Source organism: Nesoenas mayeri, assembly GCF_963082525.1.
Source record: "Nesoenas mayeri genome assembly, chromosome: 5".
NCBI classification, from domain to species: domain Eukaryota; kingdom Metazoa; phylum Chordata; class Aves; order Columbiformes; family Columbidae; genus Nesoenas; species Nesoenas mayeri.
Genome location: NC_137548.1, coordinates 5,975,535 through 5,993,616, shown reverse-complemented (window position 1 = coordinate 5,993,616; position 18,082 = coordinate 5,975,535). Strand labels below are relative to the sequence as shown.

The following is an 18,082-nucleotide window of genomic DNA, read 5'->3' as shown; positions in this document are numbered from 1 at the left end:
TTGGAAGAGACCCTCAGGATCATCGAGTCCACCCATAACCTAGCTCTGGCACTAAATCACGTTGCTAAGAACTTCATCTGTATGTATTTTAAACCCCTCCAGGGATGGTGACTCCACCACTTCCCTGGGCAGCCTGTTCCAATGCCTGGCAACCCCTTCTGTGAAGAAATGTTTCCTAATATCCAGTCTAAACCTCCCCTGGCACAATTTGAGGCCATTTCCTCTTGTCTTATCACTTGCTACTTGGGAGAAGAGACCAACAGCCCCCATGGTACAACCTCCTTTCAGGCAGTTGCGAAGAGGGATGAGGTGTCCCCTCAGCCTCCTTTTCTCTAGGCTGAACAGCCCCATCTCCCTCAGCCACTCCCCATCAAGCTTGTGCTCCAGACCCTTCACCAGCCGTGTTGCTCTTCTCTGAACTCTCTCCAGTCGTTATCTCCAGCAGAGCTACTTAACAGGCAAATACTGATGAGCTTGTGGCTGTGCCATCAACATTGAGCTGTAGGTGACCTCACTAAAACATCTTCAGATCTGTCATCATTTCGGTAATGTCCTGCGGCAGAAGGAGACTTCCCGTGGACAGTGCTCTGAAGGGAAGGGGAGCAAATTCCACTTACTGCTTTTAATCTTGCTTCTATTTATGATCACAGGACACCTCTCCTCCAACACTGCAGTATCCTGCAGCTGGTGCCAAGATCTCTGACCTGTGCATGTCTCACTGTTTCAAGATCCAGGCAGTGCTGTGCTTATTTGTGCCTTCCAGTCCGCTCAGTAAATGTTTAGTTGGTTTTCCTAGCTTAGTTCTGTTGCAAAAAAGTAGTTCTCACCCTCAGTCTATTGATGGCCAACTGCTTAGCCCTAATTCTGGCTTACTACTTACTGAATGCATAATTTGAATTCTCATTGTAGGAATGAATTTTTTATCAATTGCCATTTTAGTCCTGGATCTACCCCGTACTGATTGGGATTTTGTTAAACTTTTTGTGCAAGTCTGTGTAGAAATACACACCACACTAATGCCAGGTGCTGTCTCTGTCCCCCAGCTGACTCAGCTCCTGGGATCATCAGGTACATGCTGGAGACCTTCTTAGCCCATTTGCATCTTCTTAGTAGGTTCATCTCACAGTTCCAGTCCAGTTCTGTTTCTAACTCAAATGCATCGTTCTTGTTACTGGTGGTAAAGTGATGGGTTCTGGCACCCATCAGTTAAAATAGCTCTGGAAGTAACGTCCGACAGTCCAATCATATGGACCAGTGCCTTCCAAATGGAAGTAAGAATTTAAACAAGAAAACTGAAGGTATGGTTAATTTTGGTAGCCTGGGGAAGGAGATGGAGACCTGAAGTCTGGGGTAAGAAAAATCCTTACCAATGATGAAGGAAAGGAAAAACCATCACTCCATCACTATTTCATACAACACTGGGATGTTAAATGTACATGGACCACTCTTCTCTCCAAAGGGAATTTGTTTTTTATACTTGACTGAGAAATGTGTGTTATAGTGAGACTAAGCAGAGATTTTGTGTCTTCTCACTGCTGTGTTGCTGGTGGCACGTGCCCAATAGCCATGAGTTTTCATTCATGCACTAAGTTTGAGGTCTCTCTGGCTTTTTTTGCAGGGATTCCAGGATTTAGGAGTTCCATGTGAATGACAGCTTTGTTTTATAAACACTGCTTGTGAATACAACCCCATTTTTTAGCAAAGCCAGGAAGAACACAAAATCAAGACTTGTAACATCATTCGTAGATGATTTATTATAGTATCACTATATGCAATGATGACTGAAACCAGTTCTGCACCAGTCAGGTAATGATTTCCCTGTTAAGGGTCTGAAGATTCAAGCCTAGAGCAAGGTTTTGGGGGATTTCAAAGATGGTGTTGAAACACAGACAATAGCTGTTGGCCTCTGTAATCCCAGCAGAGTTTCACAGGTAAAGATTAAGATCACACTGTGGTGAATCTCTCCTTAAATTTTGACTTTCTTCTATGAGATGAGTTACCTGAGAGAAGGATAAGTGACCTACTACTGCCAGCTGGAGAAGATATCTGTTAATTCAGGCTTTAAATACTGTTTGGTTTTGGAGCCAAAAGAATAGAGAAGTTCAAACTATTCTCCATGCTGATGTGTACATGACCCACTGTGTCTGTGCCAGTGTCTGTTTCCATGTAAAAAAGCTAAACTCAATATGACATGGTTAAAGTAAAATTATTTCATAAACTAGCATGATCTAAAAGATTAAATACAGCCTCAGAGGTCTGCAATTTGGATAATTCTACCAGTGAAGACTGGACCAAGTCTGATATGCAGTATCTCGGGTCCCTCTTCAGATTTATAGGGAGTTTCTTTGTGATTAATAACGACCCCAAAATCTGAAAAGGAAAATAGGTTGGGTGGCTGTAAAGCATTTTCTTTCCCAGCATTTGCCAAGTATGGCCATTGCTTAGTTATGATGTGTCTGCAAGTTACTTACAGTAGTTTATTGATGGGGAAACTGAGGCAGAGGTGGTATATTACTGGCAGAGGAGCATTTGGCTTGGTGTTAAAATTCAGCTATTAGTGGGCTCTCAGTTACTATTGAGAGCAGATGCTTTTTTACAAATTGTCCTGTGTACCTGCGCTCTTGCACCTCAAATCCTGGTTGATGCAGCGTTTTGGGCAGCGAGAGGAGGCAGCGCTCACACCTCACACCCCAACCTGGGTGCAGCTTGTGGTGCTCATCATCCCGGTGTAGCAGGGCTTGGTGTGAGGGGCTGGGGGGCCGTGTGGGTCACCCCATACCTGTGGGTGCTTGTGCCTGCTGGGGGTGAAGGCTGAAGCCCCATGGTGTGGGTAGCCTGCTGGTTTTTTTTATGTTTCTGGAATAGTCTTGAAAAAAATAGAAAAATGGGTGTTGCTGTGTTGGAGTTGGATCCTGACCTTGGTTTTCTCCTGCCTGCTCCCCAACATCACCCGGCTGGGTAGAGGAGGAGCAGGGCAGGGGACATAAAAACCTGGAGGGGCTGGGGGGAAATTTGTCCCTCACCAAAAAATGAAGAAAACACCAGATTTCATCACTCTTAAGAAATTTCTGGAACATGAATAGTCACAACCATACAGCCACATAGGAAACACTGCTCACCCCCCCACCCCCACCGTCCACCCACACCCAATTTGTTTTTATTTCTTTGCCGTCAGGTTGCCTTAACCATTTCGATGGCTTTAGGAGGCTAAGCCGCTGAGCGCAAGCTTTTGATTTGAAAAGGGACTGCATCCCCTTTTCAAAGGAGCCTGCTCCCTAGGGCAACCACATCACACCGCTGATTTGCTGCAGTAGAGACCGCAGCGCGTACAATATGCCCTCCCCCCTCCGCCTGTGCTGCTTACAGCATCAGTCCGGAGCCGAGCGGGGAGACGGGAGCGATACCCGCTAACCCACCCATGCTTGGGAATGCCTGACTGCTAACGCAGTGCCTGCGACGAGACGGACCGGCAATTCCTCAGCCCTTCCGAGATGCAAGCCAGTGCCGATTCCACCAAGATGGACTGTCTTTGGAGCAACTGGAAATGTCAGGGTATTATATCTATTCTAGTGTTGCATGCTAGAAGGACTTGCATGTCAGAGGAGGCGAAGGCAGGATCCATCCATTTTTGCATTGTTCACCTGTGGGCCTTTGCATGCTGTTTTCTCTCCCTCCCCATGAAGCTTTTGTTTGGGGGTTAATTTAAGAAAGGAAGATTAAAAGCCCTTAATTCTTTTATTTGAATGCATTTCTCCCATCTCCAGCTGTCTCACCCTGAAAGCATCCAGGATACAGAACCTTCCTTCCCACCTTACAGCTCATCCCCAAAGCATCCACCCTTGCAGGAAACGGTGTCATTTCTCATCCCTGACTCTCTCCATGGGGCTGCTGCTGCTTTCATGATTTCATACCTTTCGGGCTTTAGGAAAGCCGGGTGATGGTGATTTGGTGCCGGCTTGGGCTCGCGAGGGTTCGAGGCGGTTGCGTTGGGCTCCTCGGTGCATCCTGCCCACGGACACACCCATAGCAAGGCTTAGCCTAGCGTCGACACAAAGAAAACGCAGCTTCGGCAAGAAGTGCGATAGCACTGAGTCAACCGCGGCATTGCCACCCGCTTCATGTTTTGCTGTAGGATTGCTTTAAAAAAAAAAAAAAAAATTAAATAATCCTTTCATTGGGCTTTTGAGCACTTCTCTGAGCCGTTGGGGGGCAAAATGTTGCGATGATGATGTCTTGCTGCCGAGTAGGCGAGGGGGAACAATAGCATCTCCCTTTTGGGCTTATTTTCAGCTTGTTTTGAGCGGGTCGGTGTCTGCGCTGGGTGGGGCCGGCTACCTTCCCGGCCGCCTCGGACAGCTTTTCAGCCATTTTTAGTCGGCTTCACACTTCCCAGCCAGCATCCAGCCTTTATTTTGATAAAAGACAGTCTCTGTGACGCTGCTTGGTGGGCAGATTAGAGGGAGAAAAGCTCGCGGCTGATCCTGCCGGGCAGGCTGCTGTCTGCTTCGGCCACGCTTTGTTTGAATATATTTCTTAATTTTAAGGTGCATGTTTACACTGAATAGACAGTACCATGGTATTGATGCTCACAACAGGGTCCCTGGGAGAGAGATTACGGTAGAGCGTCATCACATTACAGGATCCAGGATGCCTGCAGTCATAGTTTTATAAACGCAGCTCAATGTAACAGAAGCCAGGAAACCTCCTTAAAGTGTTTTTTGGGGAGGGCAGGGCACGGGGAGATCTTTCAGACTGTCTCCAGGGATCTTGATATTTTTGCAGTCTTAATTCAGCATCTAATTGTATTTATGGTCTGAGGGTTGTTTTTTATTAGGGAAGATGAGTAGCTGGGAAGTAAACAGATGCACCTGTTCAATGCCAGCCTGCAGCAGCTCGGGCTTTCCATACCTTAATCAAGGGCTAGGGTTTTCTATAGGATTACGCAACTTCTTAAGCTTCTATGGGAAAGCTACAACCAAACTTCAGGGTCATCTGAGCTTTGCAGATAAACTTCCTCGTTAGGTGGGGTTTGGGTTTTTTGTTTGTTTTGTTTCCAAAAAGGCTCAATATTTTGCTGATCCTTAGAAAAACATTGATTTGCTGAGTCAGATTGCTCAACCACCTGTATTTAGAGGCAAACTACATATTTTCCCTCTTTATCAGAAAAAATAATATTTTTATAAATTGGAAAGAGGGGGATAACAAAGGGCATGCTGCTATTGTTTGATTAATTATTAATAATAATAGTGGACTTTCCTTCTGCGCTCTTCTTTTTGAAACTGAGGTAGATTTGCTGAAAATTAAATGGCACAATACATCCCATGCTGTTTTGAAAAAAACCTCAGATCTGAAAAATCAGCGCAGCTAAAATAAATCACTTGCCTCACTTTGACATCATTTACATATCTTTTTCTTGGGTGGTGCTTTATGATTCAAAAATGATTCTGCAGAAAACAAGGAATAGTCATAGAATATTATTTCTGACGGCGAAATTCTTTGATCAGTCCCAGATAAAATAGAAGAAATTTAAAATTCAGAAGAATGGAGACTAAAGGCTTGATTCATTGATTCTTTTAATATCTATTATTCATGTAGTCTCTGCCTTAACCCAGAATATCAGTTTAGTGCAAACCTGGAGTTGTATAATTTTGCCAGCTTCATTATCAACGGAATTATGGTTCCTCTCTGAAAACTCTGGAATATATCTGTGAACATAACAGATGTGAACACAAACCTCAGTACATACAGATTGTATTTTTACTGAAATTATGGAGATACAACATTGAGGTTAACATAAGTTTTAATTAATAAATAGTCAAGCCCACAACTAGCTGTATCATTGATTTGCCCTTATAATTGGTGTAAAATTGGGTGGGGATCTTGAGAAGCTGCAGGGACACTAAGCAAAGCTTTGGCTTTGCCCCACTAAATCCATGTACTGTTATTTTCCTTGCAATGAAGGAGCTGATGCTGCTACATAGATTTAGAAATATTGCAATGTGTTTTACCTACCCATCCTACAGGTACAGCATGATCATGTCAACGGTAGATCATGATACAGCTCAGGGGAGTGGGAGAGTAATTGGTCCCTGCTGGGTATCTGCTTCATTCAAACCATTATCAAGGCAGCTTTGAGGAATTGCAGCCAACTTACACACCCAAGTCATTTTTCGCACGGGCAGGTGATGCATTTGAAGGAGGCTGGGATGGAGCCATGCATAATGCATGGGCGTGTGGAGAAACGTCTCCAACTGGGGACGCTGGTTGATGTGGGCCTTTGTGTGACAACGTATGGCCAGTGCCACCGCGTGACGCATCGTGGTGTGCAGCTTCCAGAGGGGACCTGCTGGATGAGGTGTGCCTCCAGGTTCAGGGGGTGGATGAAGCAGCTCTCTGTGCCTCCACGTTCAGGAGGTGATGGAACAGCTCTCTGTGCCTCCAGGTTCAGGGGGTGATGGAGCAGGTCTCTGTGCCTCCACGTTCATGTGGTGAATGGGGCAGGTCTCTGTGCCTTCCCCAAGGACTTGACCCAGCTCAGCAGGACTCATCCCCAGCCTTGCTGGAGAGGTTTCTCTGGATTAGGAAGGTCTTTGCACACCAGCTTGGTGGAGATGTTGATGGCAGGACACTGGTCCCCATGAGTATTGTCTTTTCAACTCTTTCTTCTACATGCCAGCTCTTGCGTGGTCATAAGTGACATGCTTGTTCCTGCAGATTCAACCTCCCACAAAACTTATTTTAAAAGAAAATCTGAAAGATCCAGAGGAAAAAGGCCTGTGAACCATTCATAGAAATGATCCTAAATGTTATTCACATTACAATTATAACTTAATGTGGAACAGGACTGCAGACTACATCAAATCCATCTAGCTGACATAACTCCACTGGACTGGAGTTACTGAGCAGCATTTTCTTGGCAGCTGTTGCCAGACAACCAGCTTCCTTCCTTGATCAATACATCAATTGGTTTCCAAAGGATGCTGAGGATCTACATCAGCTATTCATGGCAATGTTCCCTAATTTAAGACTGATGAAGAAGTTCAATGGCAATTCTATGGATGCATGCTATTAGTCTATAATCTTATCAATATTTCTAAAGCTTGTCTAATCACAGCTGTTCTCATGAGAATATAACTTCAACCAATTGGTACCTTCAGAGCTTTTCTGAAAATAGTGTGGGCTGAACTCTCAGCTGGGATACACTTGTCTTGCTCAACCGAGCTTTCACTCTTTTCAGCAGCTAAAGATCTGTCCCAGTGGTTGGTTTTTATGTTAGACCTTGGTAGAGCTAAAATCTTGGGACCAAATCATCTTGTGATGTAACCGATTTAGCTAACTGTGTCACAAAACTACACTAACTTATGAGGAATTGACTTCCCAATTTCACAGTTGATTTCCTGTGAAATTTGAATGAAATTTGTCATTTTTTTTCCCCTTTCAGATTTGATATCCTTTTTTTTTGTTGTTGTTGATGCTGCAGAAATTGTATCAATCGTTCTTCAAGCATATTCCTGTTAATGGGGATACAGCCGCAAGATCAATAGCTTAAAGTTGGAGGACAACCTCTCTTAGATGAGCTTCACACTGCTTAACTGCCAACCATTCCAATGAACACTTGGATCTCGGTGATATCAAAAAAACAGTGAGATTTCAATAGCTCTGCCAAAATGTGCTCTGCACACCTGCTGTGCCGTGTCTGAATGTAAATTAATTTTTAATTTTCTTTTAAGAATAGGTGGAAAATATCTTTCATTGCCAGAACAAGGAGAAAATTCCCCCAAAGTAAGATTATTTTAAGGTATTCCCTGAGGAGCAATTGAAACTCTAGCAAGAGGGCGATGATGGGGCAACAGCTGAAGGCAGCTTTGGAGGGCTGCTTTTGCCTTCATTTGGTCTTTGGGAAGTGAGTTTTAGTGAGGTTTTTTTGATATCAGAAGGGACACTCTCTCCACGTTATTTTTAATTCTCATAAATAACACAGTTCTGAGCCATTCACTTTGAAAACCTGCCAATTTTCAAATATTTGGACAGAACTAAGAAGGGTGCAGGTCTGTCATTTTGGTCCAGGAGCATCTCGGGAAAATCTTAACATATTCAAGGCCAGGCTGGATGGGGCTCTGAGCAACCTGAGCTGATGAAGATGTCCCTGCTCATGGCAGGGGTGGCATTGGGTGAGCTTTGAAGGTCCCTTCCAACCCAAACCATTCTATGATTCTGTGATTCTGTGTGCACTAAGGGACTGCATTCAGGAACTCTCCTTGGTCTCTTTCGTTCCTGCTCACTTAAGGCAAAAGCAATAACATCCTCCATAGAACCTGGCCAAGGCAGGTAGTGATATGGTTTGACGAGCAGGAGGTGTGTGGTGGAGGCTTTCTCCTGCTTAAATCCTGGTCTTAAAGCATCTCTCATGTGAAAATTATAACAACCACCATTAATTAATTAATTATAATTATGATTATACTTATAATAATAATAGGAATGATGATAATAATAATAATAAAATAATAATAATTAATCATAACATACTGCAATAGATTTGTGTGCAGCACGGTTGTAGGGCTGATTTTTTTATTGCCAATTCTCTTCTGTCTACCCAAGCCCACTCTGGTGCCTCACAGGAGGCAATCAATCAGTAATTTTTTGCTCACATCTTGATCCTGCAAATGGAGTAGTATTTAACCTGGGGGGTGTCCTATATCAAGATTTTCCTTTTTCCTGGTCTTATTCTTGCTCCAGTTCTCTTTTCATCAAGGTTTTGGGAGCAACAGTCTGAACTTTCAGATCGAGTCTTGGATGATAGAGTTATAAAGCTGAATTGATGACAGGAAGTTAATGGACAAAGTGTGTACAAGAGGTAGAAGTATGGAGAGATCCCTCAAGGCTGGAGATAAAGTATAAGGAGAGTTGCCTCATGAAACAGCACAGATATTCTGTCTTGGCTCTGCTGTTAATCACAGCAGTCTCTTGAAGGCACCAGACTGCTCATTAAATGGTGTATCCATCTGTATTCCATTTGAATCAGATCTGTTGTGGAGAGGGCAGCAATAGTCACATTGGATCCTTCACTGGAGTGAAGAGGGAAGGGCTGGTCCTGCAGTTTGTGGTTAAAGCTGCAAACTGGAATTTGAGTGTGAGCCATATTTACTTCTATTCAAAGACCTAAAGATCTGTTGCATCTGTTGTCAAATATTGTTGCAACAATGCTTCCTAAATTAGGTTTCCTGGTATTTTCACACCCGGTAGGTCTGAGAAATTACTTATGAAGTAATTTATATTTATGAAGTTACAATATTATACTATATACAGGATTAAAGGCTGTGCATAGACAAGTTTTTCTCACTTCTCATTAATACTTCTATTACATAGGGAATGAAGCTGTACAACCCATTGATTTTACCTCCTAAGTAGGCCCAGTGGGACCTTCATTGTGGGGCGGGCAGCCTGATCACATCCAAGGCTGTTATTAGTATGCTGAAGAGCATATAACCTTTTATTTGATCATTAAGGCCCATGGGCCTCATTTGAAGGCTGGATACAAGGATTTTGCACACACTTCTTACTAACTTTCATGTAAATGCTGCTTGATGCATCTTCGTTTTTCATACAGTTGTTGCAGTAGAGGGAAAACTTACGAAGTCTGAAGAAGAGGTTTTCAGAGGAAGGGAGGGAGAAGCCATGGAAGATAGGAATTGTGCAGTCTGTGCTCAGTTGATCTTCATGAATTGTCTTCTTAAAATGCTTTCTTTGAGACATACAATGGAAAAATCCTCATTTCTCTTACAAAGGTTTTTTTTCAAAGACATAACCACGCAGGAGTCTGAAAGCATGAGGAAATTTTAGCTACAAATTGGTTTGGATCCTCTGTTCTCCCTCTGGGATCTCTGCTCAGCAGCCTTGGGCTGCAGCTGCACCACATCATGGTCCTCCTGGGGACCACCTAAACCACCAGAACCCAGCCCTCATGTTTCCACCAGGTTCCAAGGAGAATGGATGCAGGAGCATCACTACTTGGTCCACTGTGGCCATCTCAAGTTATTTACCCCTCACCTCCAGAACTGCTCTTTCCAGCACCCACGTCTGTCTTCTGGCTTTTCTTGATGCCAAATATTGAGGAGCAGAAACATTTTCTGCTGAAAACCATGATGAGAGCTGGGAGAGCTTTCAGGCACTGTACTCAGGAGCAGTTCCTCGCTGGCACAAGCATTGCATGCTGCTGCCGTTACTTCTATTTGTCAGGTTACTTTTAGCTTGCCTCACAAACGTGGGTATTTACCAGCTACTCACATTAACAAGTGGTTGCTTGTACCACAGAGTTCACCTTTGTGCATCATTAGTCTGGGGGTTGGCCCCAAATGGAGAACTCACATTAGTTTAATGAGATGAAATCATAACATGAAGCATCGTTGAATCACCCATGTGGCACCCTTGAAAACTTTTTCTTTCAAACAGAAGGCTACTTGAGTAACATTTTACAAGTTTTGCTGTCAGTTCAAAAACACAGGCAGGGGTTACTTTCAGATAAATAGCTCATCAGACACGCTTCTCCAGAGAAATTCTTCAAAGGCAGTTGCAGTGACCTGCAGCACTGCTGTCTTAGAGATGTCTCGCAAGTCCTCCTTAATAAATACAAATACTTTTGAGTCTGAGGCAGTTCTGGCAAAACCCAGAGTCCTTTTATGCCTCCACAAATGAGCCAGAGCTCTGGTGTGTTGTACTGGATAGAGCGCAAAGTGAACGACACTGCTTCCCTCCTCCAGGAGGCTAAAGGGAGATTGCAGAAAGCTACAGCTGAACAGCTTCTGCATCTTAATGGGCATGGTCAGGATTTTAGAGTTGGGACTTTCGAAACAAAATTAACCCCAACCTCAATGGATCTGAGGCTGATTTTGGTGCCTGTTTTTGCAAAACCCTGTTTGCAAATCCCAGCTGCAAACTTTAGGCAGTCTGAAGTTGGCACTTGGGCTCTCTGAAGTGTATCTTAGCCGGGCAGGCTGACCCACTGCCCAATTTCATGCACGTCACATATCGACAGGCTCACGTGGCACCAGCCTCCTGCTTCATGCATATTCAGCGTGCGTTGCTCAGAATCATGCCATTGTGTGGGTCTGGGCTGTGCTGTGCACACTCACACACTGTCTGCAGCACACCCAGTGCCTGCAGAACCCTTCCCCACACCAGGACCTTCTATTCTTTCCCTGTAGACTGAGCCAAGCATGTAATTATTATGCCATTAACTCATGCCATGAGGGATCCCCTCTCCCCTAATTTATGTGCGGGATGCTGTACCCACGTAAGAGCCAGACTTGACATCTGTCTTAGCATCAACGTCATCCCCAGATGCTGGGGAGGCTGGTCTGAGCCTAGGGGTTGTCTCTTTGGCACGTGAAGGAAGGGGTGCAGGCAGCTACTCTTCATCAAAGGCTCAGACCACCATTTATATTTTCTGACCTGTTGAAAGGCAATAAACCCAGGGGTTCAGTGAGTGTTTGAGGGAGTTTTTTGCCATCTTAATCAGTTTTATAATAATATGAGATTAAACTGAAAACAGACATGTAAGTGTGGTGGACAACCTCATCTTTCATTTTAATTCCCGTTCAGAATAAAAAACGGGTGTGTAGGGGGTTTAAGCACCCAGTCCTGGATTCACCTGATGGTGAAGGAGCAGATTTCTCATGGTTTTGGCCCTTGGTATCTATCTACAATAACAGACACCGATGTGACAGGTATGTTTTCTCTGGTGTAAATGTTTACAGGAGAAAACAGCACCCCGAGGAAGCCAGGCAAAGGATCCCAGCTAGGAGATCCTGCACCCAGTTTGCATCTGACTGCTTTTAGGGGAGATTTGTTTATGTAAGGAAATGCAGGACAAAAATAAGGTAAAACCTTTTGAAGTGACTGAAGCTGCAATTGAAGGACCAAAACTGGCTCTGACACATAGCTCAGGTGTTTTCAGCAGCATTTAAATTCCAGGGGAACTGATACAGCTCAAACCCTTGAGGCCTGTTGGCAAAAACAAAAAGTGCTTTCTCCAGGAAAGCCCACAGACTGTGGCTGGACCCCACAAGTCTCCACTGACTTCTGGCTCTGAACTCTCCCCCTTCCCTGCCTGAGGGGTCTGCTCAGTGGTTTGGCTCATCTCCTTCTCCCTAGGGGAGGAGGAGAAGGCAGATTTGGTTCCTGCCCTGAAAATCCTCACTCATAGAACCTAACTGACCTGCTGGAGGCTGTGGGTGGAGGGGCTGTGTCTCAAGGCTGGACCTGGGCACTGGGACAACTGTGTAAAGATCATTCAACTCGTATCTCCCTTCTCTGTGCTGAGGTTTGTCCACCTAGCAGTTGGCACACATTTTTTTCCATGCACATGGGAATATTTGCCTTCAGGTCTAAAAGAGATGAGATCCCTCTCTCCCAGGTCTCGTTTGGCTGGTGAAAGAGGCCAGCTGCCTCTTCACCTCCTCTCTCATGCATGGACATGTCCCCAGAACTGTGTCATTTGGCCTCTGCCCATCTTGCTCTGGGTTGTGGCAGGTCTTTCCTTACCTGATACAACTCAGTAAATATCTCAGTCATTTTGTGGCAGTAAGGGGTAAGTTTTAGTGTATACACATACCTCGTCAAGTTTGTCTTGAGTCATTCAGCATCTTCCTTGCTGAGGGGAATGAGAAAATGCAGTTTGGCATCTCTCTGCCTGAGACTACCGCACACTTCCAGTTTGCAGGAATATGAGGCAGAAGATACTGGAAAGGATGAGACTGGGCTCAGTTGCTCATTTCAGGTCTTATAATCAATTGGCACTAACTCAGAAAACTCTACTGAGGTGGGCTTTTGCATTTCTTTGCTCAGCTCTCATTTGTTTGCTGATCTACCATCTACATCCCAAGTAGTGTTTTCCCCTGGTGCGTGGCCTTTTTCATCAGCAGATGATGTTGACATACAGCATCCCGAGCCAGCTCATGTGTGCTCATTTCATTTAACGTGAGGGTATTGTGTGATAGAAAATGTACATATCTCAATAAGTGAGATTTTCATAAATTTCCAATACTGCCCTCTGACAGTGGAATTTTTAAGCCTAAGAATGATCGGTCTGTGAATAATACCTCCTGTCCAAATGCTAGCTGGTGACAGCATGCCAGTTGCTGTGCTGTGCTGCAGAATTTTGCAGCACCTGGACTGAAAAAGGGTATGGAAAATGGTGAAAACTGCACGTTTGTGTTCTGGATGGCATTTTGTAAGGATGGTTTGTGAGTTGCTCACTCCAGCACCTCAAAACAAGTAATTTGTGGAGACTCAGCTTCCTGCATCAATACAGCTGTGTCTGACACTAAACTCCCCGACACAGGTGCATGCTCTGACAACCTCATAACTGCATTATAGAGCATTTCCTAGTCCATAGTCCTGGGTTTCTGCAGGAGAGAGACCTGAGCATGTGTCTGGAAAGACTCTGGCCCAGTCCCTGCGTTGTAAAGTCAGCACTCAGGACCCCAGCACGTACCACCAAGATCCCCATCCCTCGGCTTTCATGGAGTCACAGAATCATAGAATCCCGGGTTGGAAGAGGCCGCAAGGATCATCTGGTCCAACCTTTCTTGGCAAAAGCAAACCCAAAGATGGCCCAGCACCCTGTCCAGTTGCATCTTAGAAGTGTCCAGTGGTGGGGAATCCACCACTTTCCTGGGGAGATGATTCCAATGGCTGATTGTTCTCATGGTGAAAAATTCCCCTATTGTGTCCAACCAGAATCTCTCCAGGAGTAACTTGCACCCATTACCTCTTGTCTTTTCCATGGGACTCCTTGTAAAAAGGGAGTTTCCATCTTTGTAGCCACCCTTTAAATACTGGAACATGATGACAAGGTCTCCCCTAAGCCTTCTTTTCTCCAGGCTGAACAAACCCAGTTCTCTCAGCCTTGCCTCTTACATCAGCCTTCCAAGTCCTTCGACCATATTTGTGGTCTTTCTCTGCACCCTCTCCAGCCTGCCCACACATTTTTTGTGTAGCAGGGACCAACACTGAACTCAGTCCATAGATCTGTTCACAGGTGAAGAGCTGAACACCGACACTATAAATATGAAAGTTATTATACTGTGTATATTGGTGGAAAATATAGTAGGATGTGAGTGTTGCATGAAGAGAAAAGAGCTCAGTCATTCAACAGCAATTTTTGCATTCAAGCCCATCACTTTGAAAAGCAATGCTAATATGTGTAACAGTAATGAGTAATATAGCTCATTGACTCAAGGCAAACATTCTGTGGTGACTCACAATTTTTGGAGATTAGATGATAAGAACTACGAGGCTGGATTAATTTTGTTTCTTTTTGTATTTGTGAGATTTTTTTGGGACAGATTGCAGTTTTCCTGAATTTACTCTTTGTTCAGAATGATTTGACAAGTGGCATCTATGAAATCTGTTTGGCTGGTGGTGTGTTCAAGCTGTTCATGAGGACTTGTGCAGTGTGTGAAATGAGAGCTGTTTTGTTTAGATTGTCATGAGCATGTTCTTTGGCTGGATGAAGAATCGGTGTAAAGAAATTATGGTCGCCTTTGTGGACTGAATATACAGAAACAAAATTTCACAAAATTTTGCTTTTATAGTGGCTACTACTGATGGTAAAATTGCTTGCTGGAGGGGTTGTAATTAACTACATAAGACTGTCAAAATTAACTGCATAACAAATGTAAAAATATATTGATTGAAAACTATTTCCTGCACTTGCTTTGTTCTAAATAACACCTCCCATGGATCTAGACAAGGAAAGTTATTGAACAAGCAGAAAAGGGGTTTTTTTTAGTATGTCTGATATGGTTGTATTTGCAGTAGCAAAAGAGATTTATTCTGTATTTTAAGGTCCCATCTGAAAAACGGTTTCCTACTCATGTACCTGTTAAGCAGTGGTAAAACAAGTCCTTTCCTTTCTCAAAGCTTAAGAAATAACAAAAACCTATTGTCAAATCTTTGGGTGGGAACTTGGTTTATTGTGGCTAGCCCCAAACTTTCTCACTCATTTATCAACAACCAAAATTTGAAAATGCTTTGATCAAGCATTTAGCATTTGGACTTGTAGCCAAACAATAAAATAAAATAAAAAACTCCAGTTTGCAGAGTAGCTAAATGCAAATTAGGGTAAAAACATCCATACAGCCCTAGCAACAACACAAACCCCAGCTTGCTTTTGTCTTGCTGCTGTAAGGGACCCACCACACTGCAGCTGGAGATCTTCATCCATCTTCTCTAACTCAGACACAGATGCATGAAATACCAGGATTTCAAGTAGGACATCAGTTGTCATTTCCTCAGTGTGTTGCTGAAATGACTTCAGTGCTTCTGTTGAGGAGTTCCTGTCGATGCTGATGTGAGCAGGAGCATCACTCCTCCCTTCACCCTCCTGCAAGAACTGTGAGCATCTCAGAGGCCATGGTGACCATCCTTGATGCCCTTCCAGCTCCTGCCTTTAACATGTTGGTTTTCTCTCTCCAGCTATCGACCTGTTGTACTGGCGTGACATCAAGCAGACAGGGATCATGTTCGGCAGCCTCCTCTTGCTGCTCTTCTCCCTGACCCAGTTCAGCGTCGTCAGCGTTGTGGCTTACCTGGCCCTCGCCGGCCTCTCGGCCACCATTAGCTTCAGAATCTACAAATCGGTCCTACAGGCTGTGCAGAAGACGGACGAGGGCCACCCCTTCAAGTGAGTGATTTGCAGTCATGGCCAGGAGCCGTTTATCTTGTGAAGGATCCATTCCCCGTGGCAATTCACATTGCTTTTTTACTGGATAAAATTCTTTTCTTGTTCATAACAGGGGAAATAATTTTTTCTGTTGCCCGGTGTCTCAAGAGCTGTAAGGCTCTATTGGCTCAGATCCTGGGGAGAAAAACAAATAAATAAAAAAAGAAAACAACACAAAAGCCATTGTCCTCTGAGATGAGGGTATTTTTTTCCTGAAGTTCAAAAAATCCAGAAAATTTTAAGCAAACACAGAGAGTTTCATTAGAGCTACTGATAACACAGTATCTCTGCAAGCAGGAAGGGTGTTGTTTCTGGGTACACTCCTCTGAGCGTAGAGGGAAACTATTTATATCTTTTCTCCAGCGCTGCTTGGCTGTGATGTGACAATCCATCACCCCAGGGGCTGGTGCCAGTGCCAACGCCGGTGCCCTCCCCACCCTCCTCGGGGTGGTTTGCTCCAGGACAGCAGCCATCCCTTCTCCTCTGCTGTGCCAACAAGTTGGTAAAACAGGTCACGGATCCGACCTGGTTTGCAAACACACATACCGAACAAAAGTCTCATTGGGGTGCTGCTCCTTCTGTTTGACTTGAGCAGCAGTGTTGCATAGAAGGTTGTGGGGAACCCGTGCCCCCCCCAGCTGGGATTGGCATCCCCATTCTCATGGGGTGAAGAGAGAGATCCCATCAAGACCAGGCTCTGCGTGGGGAGAGGACAAGGCTGGAGGCAAACAGCCCTGCTTCAGCCTGCGATTGCCCGAGGAGATGGGTCACGCAAGGCAAAGACATTGTCTGGTGGCTCTGTGCCTTCAGGAAGGGGGACACGTTGCTCCAGCACAAAGAAGTTAGGTCAGGGGAGGAGGGAGTGATGGGGCAGACGGGCACGAGCATGAACGGCCGGTGAACCTGCCCGGGTTTGTAACTGGACCTGTGTTTTTATGGCAGAGCCTACTTGGAGATGGAAATGAATCTTTCACAGGACCAGATTCAGAAATACACAGACTGTCTCCAGCTGTACGTCAACAGCACAGTCAAAGAGCTGAGGAGACTCTTTCTCGTTCAGGACCTCGTGGATTCTTTAAAAGTAGGATTGCTTTAAATATTTTTAACCCCTCTCTAGAGGATCAGTCTACATTTCAAAGTGCTGCTTCCCATATTGACGGTGCCATCATAAAACCTAGTTTTGTATAGCTCCTAATAGACAAGCTGCTCTCCTTTTTAATTTACAAACTGCTTGTTTCCAGCAGTTTAGAAGTTTGGCAAACTGCTTTTGAATGTATTGATCTGTAATACAGGAATTATAAAAATTTTAAGACCAGCTTAGCACCACTGTAGTTCTAGAAGCATCTCTGTGTCATGCTTTTTATGACTTTGCCACAAAATGGTGTATTCCCTGCTAATACTTGTGTTAATTTGGATTTCCTCTAATGGTGGCATTTCCTGCTATGGAGGAAGGTCTTTTTTCCCTCCCTGCCGGGATGTTTATTTTCAGCCTTAAACCCTGGTAGATGTCCTTCAGAGAAAAGGAAAGATCATTGAGAGAGGAGACTTTAGGGTTAGACTCCTAAATTACTAAAGAGTTTTAGAAAATGTACCCATCTCCCAGCCTCGAGAGCTGTCAGTCACGGGGGTTATCACTGTGGGGCTGTCATTAACCTGTGTGGGATGACCCCTGCCATCGTTACAATGGGATGCAGAAATCTGCCTATGCCATGCTCAATGCAGACCCCTAAATGTATGCAATTAAGCTCTAAATATACATGAAAGCTCAGCTAAGAGGGTTAGAAGCAGTGAACAGCATAATGGAGAATGGGGTTTATACACCCAGAAAAAGTACCTAGTTCCTAATGTGTCTTACTTAACAAGGCCCCTTACACATTAAAAAGGGCTAATGTGCTATTATCTTAGCTAGTTAAGTGCACTAATTTCTTCTTATGCTGACACCGGAGGTGATGTAATGATCAGTCTTTAATTTAGTTTGCAGTACTAATGTGGCTGCTGACTTACGTGGGAGCCCTCTTCAATGGCCTGACTCTTCTGATAATGGGTAAAAATCAACATTTCTTTTAAAATCTATTTTTAACTTGAACTCCCTCGTGGTATCTACTTAGACAAAACAGCGTATCCTCATTGTGCCTTCCCCACAGTTAAACCATCAACTTTTATTTTCCTTTCCACTAAATATTCATTATTCCCATTACACTGTCCCTCCTGCTAGAACTAATTTGTGTTTTACGGTTTTGCAGCTACTGGTCCCAGAGCAATGGGAAATTCCATATTTGGGAGGTTTGAGCAAAGTTCATTTTTAATACAAAGATCCCTGGTGGATCAGCTGACCGGGTGGCATGATACGTGTTTGTC

The 18,082-nt window shown here is 44.3% G+C and overlaps 1 protein-coding gene across 2 annotated transcripts in view; it reads left to right on the top strand.

Annotated features, from left to right (window-relative positions):
• RTN1 (reticulon 1) overlaps window positions 1-18,082 on the top strand; it is a gene marked incomplete at its 5' end in the record, with an annotated part of 123,164 nt that overhangs the window by 102,288 nt on the left and 2,794 nt on the right. The window contains 4 exons of one of the 2 annotated variants that reach the window (XM_080346107.1): window positions 3,492-3,552; window positions 15,478-15,685; window positions 16,667-16,805; window positions 17,699-17,768. In XM_080346107.1, coding sequence (XP_080202233.1) covers window positions 3,492-3,552; window positions 15,478-15,685; window positions 16,667-16,805; window positions 17,699-17,768 — 478 coding nt within the window. Of the gene's footprint in view, window positions 1-3,491; window positions 3,553-15,477; window positions 15,686-16,666; window positions 16,806-17,698; window positions 17,769-18,082 lie in introns of those variants that run through there. The other variant, XM_080346106.1, reaches the window with a different exon arrangement.